Source organism: Sinocyclocheilus anshuiensis, unplaced genomic scaffold (assembly GCF_001515605.1).
Source record: "Sinocyclocheilus anshuiensis isolate Anshui unplaced genomic scaffold, SAMN03320099.WGS_v1.1 scaffold209, whole genome shotgun sequence".
NCBI classification, from domain to species: Eukaryota; Metazoa; Chordata; class Actinopteri; order Cypriniformes; family Cyprinidae; genus Sinocyclocheilus; species Sinocyclocheilus anshuiensis.
This window is the reverse complement of record NW_015540880.1, coordinates 1,135,237-1,147,898: the sequence shown is the minus strand read 5'-3', so window position 1 is coordinate 1,147,898 and position 12,662 is coordinate 1,135,237. Positions and strand designations below refer to the sequence as shown.

At 38.1% G+C, this 12,662-nt stretch overlaps 2 protein-coding genes across 3 annotated transcripts in view; both read right to left on the bottom strand.

Moving 5' to 3' along the window:
- The window catches only part of LOC107688351 (WAS/WASL-interacting protein family member 3-like), a 14,342-nt gene extending 5,839 nt beyond the window's left edge, over positions 1-8,503 (bottom strand). The window contains exons 1-5 of one of the 2 annotated variants that reach the window (XM_016485993.1): positions 8,066-8,503; positions 4,864-4,940; positions 4,080-4,212; positions 606-782; positions 1-509 (exon numbers count right to left, since the gene is read on the bottom strand). The exon at positions 1-509 is cut by the window's left edge and continues 22 nt beyond it. In XM_016485993.1, coding sequence (XP_016341479.1) covers positions 1-509; positions 606-782; positions 4,080-4,212; positions 4,864-4,929 — 885 coding nt within the window. In that variant the 5' untranslated portion in view covers positions 4,930-4,940; positions 8,066-8,503. The remainder of the gene's footprint in view (positions 510-605; positions 783-4,079; positions 4,213-4,863; positions 4,941-8,065) is intronic. The other variant, XM_016485992.1, reaches the window with a different exon arrangement.
- A 2,021-nt stretch (positions 8,504-10,524) lies between these two features.
- LOC107688414 (proline-rich protein 15-like) lies at positions 10,525-12,312 on the bottom strand. Its single transcript, XM_016486073.1, has 2 exons — positions 12,018-12,312; positions 10,525-10,950 (listed from the first exon to the last, which is right to left on the bottom strand). Exon 2 carries the CDS (start codon positions 10,940-10,942, stop codon positions 10,553-10,555), a length of 390 nt encoding a protein of 129 aa, XP_016341559.1. The 5' UTR covers positions 10,943-10,950; positions 12,018-12,312; the 3' UTR covers positions 10,525-10,552.
- Positions 12,313-12,662: the final 350 nt, after the last annotated feature.

The following is a 12,662-nucleotide window of genomic DNA, read 5'->3' as shown; positions in this document are numbered from 1 at the left end:
CCCAGATGACCTGTCAGGGAGCGAGGACAGAGAACATGATGGAGGCGGTGGAGGGGGCGGAGGGTAGAAGACCCCAGACGATCTGTCAGGAAGCGAGAACGCAGGAACTGAGGGAGGCAGTGGAGGAGGCGGAGACGTAGGCATGGGAATGGAGTGTGATTGGACGGGTAACCAAGTGGGTTTTGCCGTTTGAGGAGGAGGGGGTGGGGGCAGGCAGGTGGGGAGAGGAGGTGGTCTATTACTGGGCCGCTCCTGAGGAGGAGGAGGAGGAGGTGGAGGGGCAGAGGAAGGAGGAGTAGAAGACAGTTTGAAAGAAGGATGTGTAGTTTGGCTTGGTGAGGGAGGGGCTGTGTATGAGGAAATAGGCCGAGTTTTAGACAGTGTGGAGGCTCTTTCCAAAGGTTTGTGGGAGGGGGAAAGATCAGGGGCACTTCCTCTGAACCCATCTCCCTGTGATGGAGGGTTCCAGAGAGGCTGCTTCAGGCTTGCGGTAGAGCCGGAACGAGACACTGAAACACAAAAAAGCCATATCAAAAAGTAATTCAAAAGTTGTCCAGCACTGAAAATATACAAAGCATGAGAATAAACAGATCTGACTTCAATACCCAGGTTGTGATATGGCTGTTTGTCTCTTTGTCCGGATGGTTTGAGTACAGGAAATCCCCCGGCAAATATTCCACTCAGACTTGGACCCACTGCAGATGGAGCAGATCCTGCTGTGTTTGTAGAGTTTCCAGCAGCCACATTTCTTCCACTGTCATCCACACTATTCACTTTAGGTTCTGCAAAAATGCACACATCACCATTATGCTTACTGTGATTTCACCAAGTAGAGCATGTTCCTGGATCACACTGCAATACACCATTCAGATTTTAGGGTTAGATTTAGTCTTAAGGCTGAGGTTTTTTAATAAATCTACAATTTTCATCTAATTTTATGGTTAGTGTTAGTGTAAAGGATATGATTAGGCTATATATTATATATTTTTTTATATCAATTACAATTTTATAGCAGACTCTAATGTTTATAATTGAATATTAATATTAATAATGAATCATTAATAATTTAATATTAATAATTTAATATTTACGTGATGATTGGGGCGGGGCCGAGAGCCGTGGGAACGGAGCGAGGCCGGTGGAGTAAATGATTATGAGCCACACCTGCGCCACTCACCGGTCTCGAGTCCCATGGAGGAGCTCCGGAAGGATAAAAGGAGGAGTGACGACAGTGTTGGACGAGAGAGGACCAGGCCTGGACTGTTTATGTTGTTGTTTTATTATGTTTTACTTTCCTTTTGTGTTTGTACATTTCTTTATTAAAGTTTTAGGTTCCCGCTTCCTTCTAGCATATTAGAATCATTTCTGAAGGATCATGTGACACTGAAGACTGGAGTAATGGCTGCTGAAAAATCAGCTTTGTCATCACAGGAATAAATTACATTTTAAAATATATTAAAATTTGTATATAATATACATAGCAAAGGTCATTAGTCATCTACCTGCAAAACGTGGCACTGCAGGGGGTCGTCTGCTGGGGGCGTTACAGGGGTAAGATGGTGGCAAAGGTGGTACGCTGGGCCTGTATGTGGGTGAAGGCACGGGAGGTGCTTTCTGAGGTAGCGGAGGAGGTGCTGAGGAGGGGTGACTACATGCAAATGGAGCAGGAAGAGGAGGAGGTGGGGGAGGAGGCCCTAAAGGACTGTCCTTCATTTCTAACGGGCCTGGAGAAGGGGGCGGAGGGAAGAAGACTCCAGATGACCTGTTAGGGAGCGAGGATGGAGGGACTGATGGAGGTGGTGTAGGGTAGATGACCCCAGATGACCTGTCAGGGAGCGAGGATGGAAGGACTGATGGAGACGGTGGAGGGTAGAAGACCCCAGATGATCTGTCAGGAAGTGAGGACGGAGGAACCGATGGAGGCAGTGGAGGAGGCGGAGTCTTCTTCCACTGTCATCCACACTATTCACTTTAGGTTCTGCAAAAATGCACACATCACCATTATGCTTACTGTGATTTCACCAAGTAGAGCATGTTCCTGGATCACACTGCAATACACCATTCAGATTTTAGGGTTAGATTTAGTCTTAAGGCTGAGGTTTTTTAATAAATCTACAATTTTCATCTAATTTTATGGTTAGTGTTAGTGTAAAGGATATGATTAGGCTATATATTATATATTTTTTTATATCAATTACAATTTTATAGCAGACTCTAATGTTTATAATTGAATATTAATATTAATAATGAATCATTAATAATTTAATATTAATAATTTAATATTTACGTGATGATTGGGGCGGGGCCGAGAGCCGTGGGAACGGAGCGAGGCCGGTGGAGTAAATGATTATGAGCCACACCTGCGCCACTCACCGGTCTCGAGTCCCATGGAGGAGCTCCGGAAGGATAAAAGGAGGAGTGACGACAGTGTTGGACGAGAGAGGACCAGGCCTGGACTGTTTATGTTGTTGTTTTATTATGTTTTACTTTCCTTTTGTGTTTGTACATTTCTTTATTAAAGTTTTAGGTTCCCGCTTCCTTCTTCCCGATCTACAAACTTTGTTACAATTTAATATCAATCTTTTCACATATATATATATATAGAGAGAGAGATATATATAGAGAGAGAGAGAGATAGAGATAGATAGATAGATAGAGAGAGAGAGAGAGAGAGAGAGAGAGAGAGAGTAACTTAATGTTGGGCAGTTACAATGAGTTTCAATGTCCCATTTTTCTCTGGTTTGATTTTTATCACAGTATCCATAATACACCAAACTAAAACTCAAATTGTGTGGCATCAAATGGTCTAATCTAATCAGGTACTGAATTTTAGCATAATTAAATAATGTTTAACATGACACAACATGACTTAGATCCATGAAGTGTAAAAAAAATATATATATTTAGTTTGAAATTTTTGTTATACATACATCAACTAAATTATAGTTATAAACTATAGTTGCAAACTAAAATATATTTTCAATATCTAGTTTTCGTCATCTTAATAGCTCCTGTTATAACAATAACCTTTTTCAGGACCAATAAAAGATATTGCCCAACATCCTACTTTCAGTCACATAAAGCAGACAGACTCAAGACAAACAGTGATGCATAAACGGGAACTGTAAGGTGAAGTGAGCCAATGACTTATTAATGAACATGGCATGTCCTGAGCACAGAGAATACTGCTGTCCTTTGTAATAAAGAGGAAGATGAGGAGCATTGTCACCCCCCACTTTCTGTGTGATCCTCACTCCAACACTTCCTGAGGTCTTGGCCCTTTATCTGCCACTGTGCATTTCCATATACAGACAGAAAGCCTGTGTGTCTTACGATTCTCTCCGGCCAATCCGTGATCAGCAGAGTTTACACGTCACGTTTTGGTAACGGTACGGTTCACTTGGAACCCCAACCGAGGTGGTACTAAAAAAAGTACCAGGTACTATACCCAGGGGAATGGTACTATACCCAGGTGAAACCCCCAAAAAGTGAACCGTACCGAGTCGTACCGTGCCATACCATGCAGTGGAAAAGTGCCATAAAACAGTTTTTTAAGTCACATGACAAAACTACAATAGCACTTAACCAGCAGATGGTAGAAGTGGCCATGAGTGTAAAACTACCAGGGAACGTTTGGATTATTTCTAACCCTAACCCTGAGTTCAAATATAGCTCTGACACTGATAAATCCTAACAACTTATCAGTCATTCCGACTTTCTCTGAAGCCTGGTTTACTCCTCATACTTACTCTTTTGTACGGTTTCATTTTCTCGAGAGAGTAATTTAATACAGGTTCTCATGCTGACACAACACTCTCATCCTCAATAACCAATCATTGAAAATGCAATGCTGGTAGCTCTGGTTACATTAATAAACAACATTCCAGTGTTGCCATCATACAGCAGATACGAATTTTGGACTGCAAAATCAGATAATCAGGAAATGAACCTGAAATAGTATCAGTTTAGTATTCATATTTCCCATGCTTGCAAACAGATGGATTGTTGCCAAGTGACTCATTTCACCTGATCAGCGTTAAAGAATTGGGCTTATGTTAATAAATTTGATTTTGACTCACTGTCAATGATTGGTGCGCTTCTGTCATTGACCTGTGTGACCTTTTTCAGCCTTGTCCCTTTCTGAATGTCAGACAGGAGAGCACTGCGACCTCCACCCTCAGAACGCTGGATTTTAGGAGGGTCTGTCCGTGACTGTAAAAGAAAGAGTGGAAAAATTGAAACTTTCTTAGTGTTGTGAAGTTCTAATGAGTTTCACTGTGCCTTTAGTTTTCTTTGGTAAGATTTTTATCACGGTATCCATGATATACCAAAACAAAACTAAAACTAGCCAAAAATGGTCTAATCTAATCAGGTACCGAATTTTAACATGACTAAAGACTGAACGAAGACTGTTTCATCTGTTTTTATCCATATGATGAAAGTCATAGGAGTCCAAAACAACAATTTCTTGGCATGGACATTTTTTAAATACCTTCTTTTGTGTTTTACAGAAGAAAAAAAGGCATGAGGGTGAGTAAATGATTCATAATTTTCAGTACAGGGTGAACTATCCCTTTAATGTTGGTTTTGTTCAAAGATGTCATTTGTGTGCACATGCATTCAAAAAGAAAGCCAAATCTGAACATGTGACACCTGTGCTGTTATGCCTCTGAGTGTAATTTTATCTCTAATTAATAATGCAAATCTAGCCAGGTGGTTGCCAGGAGGAACTGCATGACGGGAACAAAGAAAAGATAGACAGAGAGACAGATGGAAAAAAGAAAGAGCCATTATACACACATTCTGATGAATTATATTACAATAATAGCTGTCTGTGAATGTGTGTGTGCGCATGGATCTCACTTGTGCAGGAGCTGCAGAAGGTGGAGGTGGGGGTGGTGGTGCTGGGGGAGGTGGAGGGACAGGCATCGCTCAAGAACCTGAAAAAAGTGTCACATATTGAAACACAAACTGTGAGCTGTGACCCTTGCCCTCCGGATGGGACTATTTACATTATTTGACCTCTCAATCTGACCTCACGTAGATATTTAAATTATTATAATTAAACAAAATGAATATTTTAATTATATATTCAAAGATAACATATGTAAATTTACTATTAAATTTGAATCATTCTAATATTCTGATTTGCTGCTCAAAAACATTTATTATTATTATTATTGTTGACAACAGCTGAGTAAAATTTTTCAGGTTCAGAAATCATTCTAATATTCTGATTTGCTGCTCAAAACACATTTATTATTATTATGTTGAAAACAGTAGAGTAGAATTTTTTCAGGTTTCTTTGATGAATAGAAAGTTCAGAAGAACAGCATTTATCTGAAATAGAAATATCTTATAACAGTGTCTTTATCTTCACCTTTGATCAATTTAAAGCATCCTTGCTAAATGAAAGTATTAATTTTTATAATTTCTTTCCCAAAAGAAAAAAAAAATGTATACTGACTCCAAGCTTTTGAATGGCATAGTGCTATTGTTACAAAATATTTTAATTTCAGATGGATGCTGATCTTTGGATCTTTCTGTTCATCAAAGAATCCTGAAAAAAATGCACTCAACTGTTTTAAATATTATTAATAATAATAATAATAATAATAATAAATCAGAACATTAGAATGATTTCTGAAGGATCATGTGACACTGAAGACTGGAGTAATGACTGCTGAAAAAATCAGCTTTGAAATCACAGGAATAAATTACATTTTAAAATATAATATTATATTTTATCATATTAAAATATAATAAAATAATTATATTTTAATATTATAAAACAATATCAAAATATAATATTTCACAATATTACTGCTTTTGCTGTATTTTGGATCAAATAAATGCAGGCTTGGTGAACAGAAGATAATCTTTAAAAAAACATTAAAAAATAATCTTACTTTTTAAAAACTTTTGACTGGTAGTGTGTGTGTGTGTGTGTGTGTGTGTGTGTGTGTGTATATATATATATACTTTATTTAGTTAGTCTTATACAGCATAAACTTGATCAGCAAGCATGGTACAAAAAGAACAACAGTACGGTACAAATATATAAAAATAAAAGGAAACAGAAAAAGTATTAATTGTCAGAGATAAATATTTCTGATACATGCGATATTAAAAGGTCAGTCGAGTCAAAAGATCACAATGTTTACATCTTTAAGCCAGGTATACAGAACAATAGCACAAAAAATAAATAAATACATTACAAGGAAAATTACAAAAATACAAAACAAGATCAATAAATTTTCTGAAATGTATATTATAATTAAGCAAAATGTATAGTTTAATTATAGATATTTACATTAATAAATATTAAATAAAATAATATAAAATTCAATTAAATTAATAAGTCCACACATTTTGTTTTAAATGTATTTTGCAAATGCTGACTTACAGTTGGAGCTCCAGCTAAACACAAGTGTTAAAGAACACCAAGAACTTTTCAGCACTTCACTGTGGTTTCAACATGACAAAGTGATCTCCCCACACCCCCTCTCTCTCCACAAGTCTACAGTACATGTTCCTCTTGGCACGAAGCTTGTCCATCACAAGATGCACCCAACAGGAACCCTCCCTTCTCTTTTAGGAAAACCAATCTCCTGCTTCCACAATGCTAGTGAGAGGTTCCAAAGATCATCTTTTGAAGAAACTGCATTTAACCCTGAACTAGGGCCATCTCTACCATATAAAACCGTGAACTTGACTTGTAAAAGGAACATGCATACAAATGATCTCAGATCAGGATAAAGTGGCAACAATGGAGTCTGTTGTTTGAGAAATAGAGCTGCTCAACTTCTGGTAAGCCCAGCAGCTAATCAGAGCTATTGTGTGAGGAAGAGAAACACGCTAAATACAGTTGAGAAATGTAGAAGGAATTTAGTTAATATGTTAATTTTTAGGAATGTTTATTCTTGTCAAAATAGAGAAACATTGTGTTATTGCTCCATGGAGGAAATGACAAACGGACAAGTTCAAGCATTAGGAAATTCTAATGTGAAATTAATTTCACGTTTGTGCATCACTAAATGGATAAAATCCCAGCATTGTTCAAAAGACACAAGAAGAATCAGCTATTCATCCTTTGGCCTCTTTCATGATATGATTGTCCAAGATCTTGTGGGTTATATTTCATCCAGCAGCATAGCTCCAAACAACTCTCTGTCTTTCCCTAGAGCCCCATTAACAGCTTTCCCATGGAGATGTTGACACCCAAGGTTGTGCTGGTCCACCCATGTGGAAACATTTTTATCCACCTGTAGAGACATGCTGTGTAATATCTGGCCGATGCTAATCATGACACGTGTGAATGATTTGTATTCTTTTTTAAGTATATATCTTTTCATATATATATTTTTCATTAATTTCATGTGAATTTTATAACATTAGACTAAAAAAAACCTGCAATGTTAAGTACAGTGTGAGAGAGTTAAAATTAAATTATTATTTAAATGAATAATTCATATGAAAATAAATAGGTTTGTTTACTTAAAGGGATAGATGACCAAAAAATGTAAATTCAGCGAATTTATTCGCTCTCATTTCTTTACAAACCTGTATGAATTTCTTCCTTCTGTGGACCATAAAAGAAGATATTTTGATAAAAGGCTTTGAGAAATCATTTTTTTATGTACAATTGAACTTCATTGGTTAACAAAACTGTTTGGGTAATAATATTCAATATAACATATCTTCTTTGCTGTTCCACACAAGAAAGAAAGTCATGCATCAGGTTTGGACAGACAAGAGCGTGAGTAAACGATGACAGAATTGTCATTATTGGGTGAACTGTCCCATTAAGGGTCAAAGTACAACATTTTAACCATTAAAAATCCATATAGCCTACTAAACTGTCATTCGAAAAGTTGTGAAATATGACCAGACTGTTCACATTTAAGGCTGGTTACTGTCAGTGCTGTGTGTCAATGACACTCACCAACAGAGTCCAGCTGAGAACACAAACCAATGTCGTGCCAAAACATAACGGTAGTGGTTCAATGGTATTATGCAAAACCTGGTTTACTGTAGTCAGTGTATTCTTCAAAGGCAACTTTACCTTTGCGGGCTGGAAAGCTGAAGTTTCGTGGGTTTCTGTTCCTCAGGTGGACGCAGGGAAGTTGTTCAGAGGCCAGTCTGGGCGCGAGGCTGGGTTCGCATAGTGCGAGCCTTTGACCCACGAGATGACCCAGTTAATGACCGCAAGCTCGTGTTATAATTAGGAAGACGCCGAGGACGTAGGGTTTCACGACGTCTATTCGCGTCTAATTTTCCGTTAAGTACGTGACGCATAAAAAGTAGCCTATAATTCGCTGGTCAAACCAAAACACTTGAAGAAAATTGTAGAACTATGTCCTTTCCACTAGAAATGTTTCATTTATAACACTTCGTGGCACAGTTTCCAAATGCTGTGCTCCTTTTCTCAGTTTGGAATTTATGTGTGAACTGAACCGGACTACAGCACGCGCGGCCTGTAGTCCGCCTGTTGCGTCTAGGGCGCACGCGCAAACGACAACACAGCAGGCGGCGCGCGGTGGGAGGTTGTCTTGACCATGAACCTGGCTGTGTCATATTTTGCATTATTTACAGTTTAAACCCGAAATAATAAACCCGAGAGCGTTTATGTAGAAAGAATGTGACAAATTTCTATAACGAAAATAAAATAAAATTAAACGTTAAGGCTTTTATGAGTTGTTTAACATCATATCTAGTTTTTTTGTGCTTCAGGTGGCTGTACTCTATGCTGCGCGCGACCAGATCGCTCTCTAGTGGTAGTTTTGGACAACGCTTCGTTTGTGTGTGTGCAGAGTAGAGAGGCATGGCTAATTAAAGATAACCTCCAAACCAGATTTGATCAGAAATGGGATCAAGAAAGTATCTCAATATTTAATTGAGTGAAAATAAATTCAGCTACTTCTAAAAACTATTAAGTGTGTCAAACAACAACGCTAAAATGTGTTTGATTCAATAAGAACAGTGCAGCCATGGCTCAACAAGCCTTGATTATAATAATGGTAAGAAAAGCATCTGTCCATGCAAATGATCTAATATTTTCCACCCTATTAGGGAAAGACAGTGTAGTCATTCTGGCTCTCTCTGAGAAACGTGTCTTCTAAGAGTAAGGAATGTTGTGATACAGGGTTGATGAGGTTGAAGATGACAGCCTCGGGTGAGGTGACGAGCATTAGCACACACTAATACTGTAACTCTAATAATGACCTATTGCTTTCTGTTTACCCCACCCATAACAAACACTCACATACACGTAAGCACATTCAGGGGCAACAACAACTCAGCATGCACAAAAGGATTCCTTAGATGGAAAATCATCTGTTTATTTAAAATCTGATGTAGTAACACTTCCTTCCCAAAGCTAAATTTAGCAAACTAATGCATAAGAGTACAGTATATTCCAAATTTTTCCTGATTGCACTGAAACCTTGTCTAAATCATCATTATAGACACAAATCTCAAATCTGCCTGCGCATCACTACTCAAAGGATCTGAACATCTGAAGCTACAGAGGCCTACTTCTCTTACAACCAGCTTCACTCATAATAACAGATGAAATTATTAGATCTCATAGTTTGATCAGTTTTTTTTAACCCAATTATCAGGTTCCATTCTAATTTAGGATGACTGAATAGTACTTTATCCTAATTCAACTTGTGTCTTCAATAATATACACATATAACTACCGTAAACACTGTTTGCTAAACTAACAGCTTATAGTTTAGTTATATTGCTTTTCTTGACCTCTCTGTTATATCTTTACTGTTAGATTTTTAACTAAACTTTATAAGAATAGAATCTTTGGTTTGTCTAATGAAAATGTTTTTTGCTGTGGGAGAACTTAATAACAAGATGTCCTGGATTCAATAAAACAAACTACACAAGAAAACGCACATCAGATGCATGACTATCATGGCATATAATAATGTGATTCTGGATGGATAGGACCACCATCCTAACCCTTATAAAATCTATGGCATGCATGGACAAGCATTAAAAACAAGTCATGATAAGGCTGTGCTTACAGCGCACTGATTAACATTAAAAAATAATTGCTGCTAAATCCTTCTAATGAGTCCTTCATAAAATATTGCAGTAACACCACAAAACAGTGCAAATTGTGTATGACAAAGCTCTAAAAAAAAATGATGTTTCATCCTTCACAAAAATGATTCTGCTGAATGTCTAATAACCCTGAAAAACAACTTATGGTTTGCTGGTCTTAAGGCTGGTCTAGTCTTCCAGACTGGCCCAGCTGGTCTCCCAGCTAGACCAGTTGTAAAGTGCCTAAAACCCCTTTAAAACCAACAAAAGACTAGCCTGACTAGGCTAAGAAACAAGTTATGCAGTTTTTTTTCAGCAGGGAAATATCATTATTTCCAGCATTTGGAAAATAAAGTCTCTGTGATATGGATAACTTACTCCAAAAGGCTCATAACTTCATATAAGTGCATTGCATTCATGAGTCAAACTGAGTTCAACAGTGTCAGAATGGAGGTAGTGCTCTACCATCGGGTATAAACCGCGGTTGCAATCAGCGCGTTGACTGGACGTCGGTTGATTTGGCTGCAGCGGGTTTCCCATCACCTCCGTTGTTCTGTGGAAGACTCACGCGGGTCTTCCGTTTCTCTTTGAAGCGTCCGGAGCGGGACACGGTGAGATTACGGCGATTGGAGCTCTCGTTGAAAGTTGGCTGTACAGCTGAGTCGTCATATGTTTCGTCGCTCGGTAAGCAGTTGTCCACTTCTTTCGTTGGACGTGTCGGTGAGGTGAGCTGTTGGTCCGGCTCAGCGGAGGGATGCTGTGTGGACCCTGCTGAAGGCTGATTACGGAGGTCCTGTTCCAGTGTCGCCGCCGATTCTCTGGCCGCCTTTCTCCTCTTGCCCACGAAAGACCTCCACCAGGGAGCTATTTTCTCTGTCATTGTTAAAACTAAACAGACAATAAATAAATAAATAAATACGATCAAGTTAGCCTACTACTTCAACATTAAAACTGGAAGAACTGTGTTGTAGCTATTTTTAGGTGTACCTAGCATTGAATTGTAATCTATAAACCCACGTATATGACGCTATGACGTAAGAACAACAATAGACACAACATGTCTATTCAAGAATAACAACAACACAGTGTAATCTGAGATAGATTAGACTAGAGAATAGATTAGGTTTAATATAGGCTACTTTATTGTAATAGGCTAGGCCTATATCTCCACCCTTCATTGGATACATTAATGTTATAAAATGGATATTGCTAGGGATCGATGACAAGTGATATCCAAGGTGACAAATCTTTTAAATCTAGTTTAAAACTCGTGTTAGATCACATGTTCTTAGAAATATAAACTTTGCATGTATGTTGGTTTCATAAATGATGAATGTGTATAGCCTATCATTTTCTTCCAAAGCTCTGGTTTAATGAGATATATGCCAGGAGTGTTACATTATACTTTTCTGAAGAAAAAAAAAGGTTAAGATTTTCTTTCTTTTATAATATTTTATCTTATAGTGGTTTAAAGGGGTCATCTCCGTTTTATGGTTGTCACATGACAACAAAATGTCTTCCTGTAGCCTATGTTGATTACACCATTGATATTAACATTGCTTTACAGTGTTTTTTAAGAAATAGCCTAAAATAAAAAATAGTGATAAAATATTATTCCAAATATGTTTTATCATTTTTGTTTTAAAATCTCTGTTACACCACTTCTGACATTTTTCTATTGCCATACAAAATATAAAAATGACTTTTAATTAAGAAATTGTAAGAACATTCATCATATGGGCTATATGTGTCATATTCTGTATGAATGGCATTTTAAAAATGTGCGAATAACTTCATTAATACAAAACAAATGAGCTTCACGTCACAAGACAAACAGCCTAGGATATTGCCCTGTGATGCAGAGCAGGTTTACAGCCCATAAGCTCAAGAGAGTCTTTTACAGGTGATGATTCATGCCACAACAACGAACCTGATCATCAGCCTGAGCGACTCACCTGCACAAAAATTATGAGAACAAGATAAATGCAGCCCGAGGTTCCTCTAAATGAAAGGTGTGTTGAAACAACAGAGACGCTCAGAAGTCCTCAGAAGAAATCACGGTGCGTGAAAATCATCTTTCACTCCCACGTATCCGAAGACTTCAATCACTGAGACGCAGCTTTGCGCATAACTCGACTGAATATATATCTTTGTCTGTGAGAAACCGTAACATCATCCTTTGCCCAACATCACCTGGAGGAGGTTCTGAATATGCCACGCAAAATTTGAACTTACGTGAAAGACTTTATAGTGTCGTCGCAGTTTACAAGAGTACCTGAGATTCCACCTCCGAAACTACCATGAGTGCACCTGTCCTGTCTTCTGATTGGTCGAAAGGCCTGGGGATCGGTCACGTGAGGAGAATTCAGGTAATTCTACTATGGCGGTAGGTTGGGCTTGCGGTTGCCATGGGAACGAACATCAAGTCGCTTTTTTTTCGGTGAAACTTTTTTATTTTTTTTCAAGGTGGGGAGCATTCTTGTGTGATCTAAACAAACGAGCCCAACCCTCAACTACTATGTCAATGCCTATTGATAGACTGAACGTCGAAATTAATCGAGGCTGTAGCTAAAACAATTTCATATTGGACAAAGTCAGCT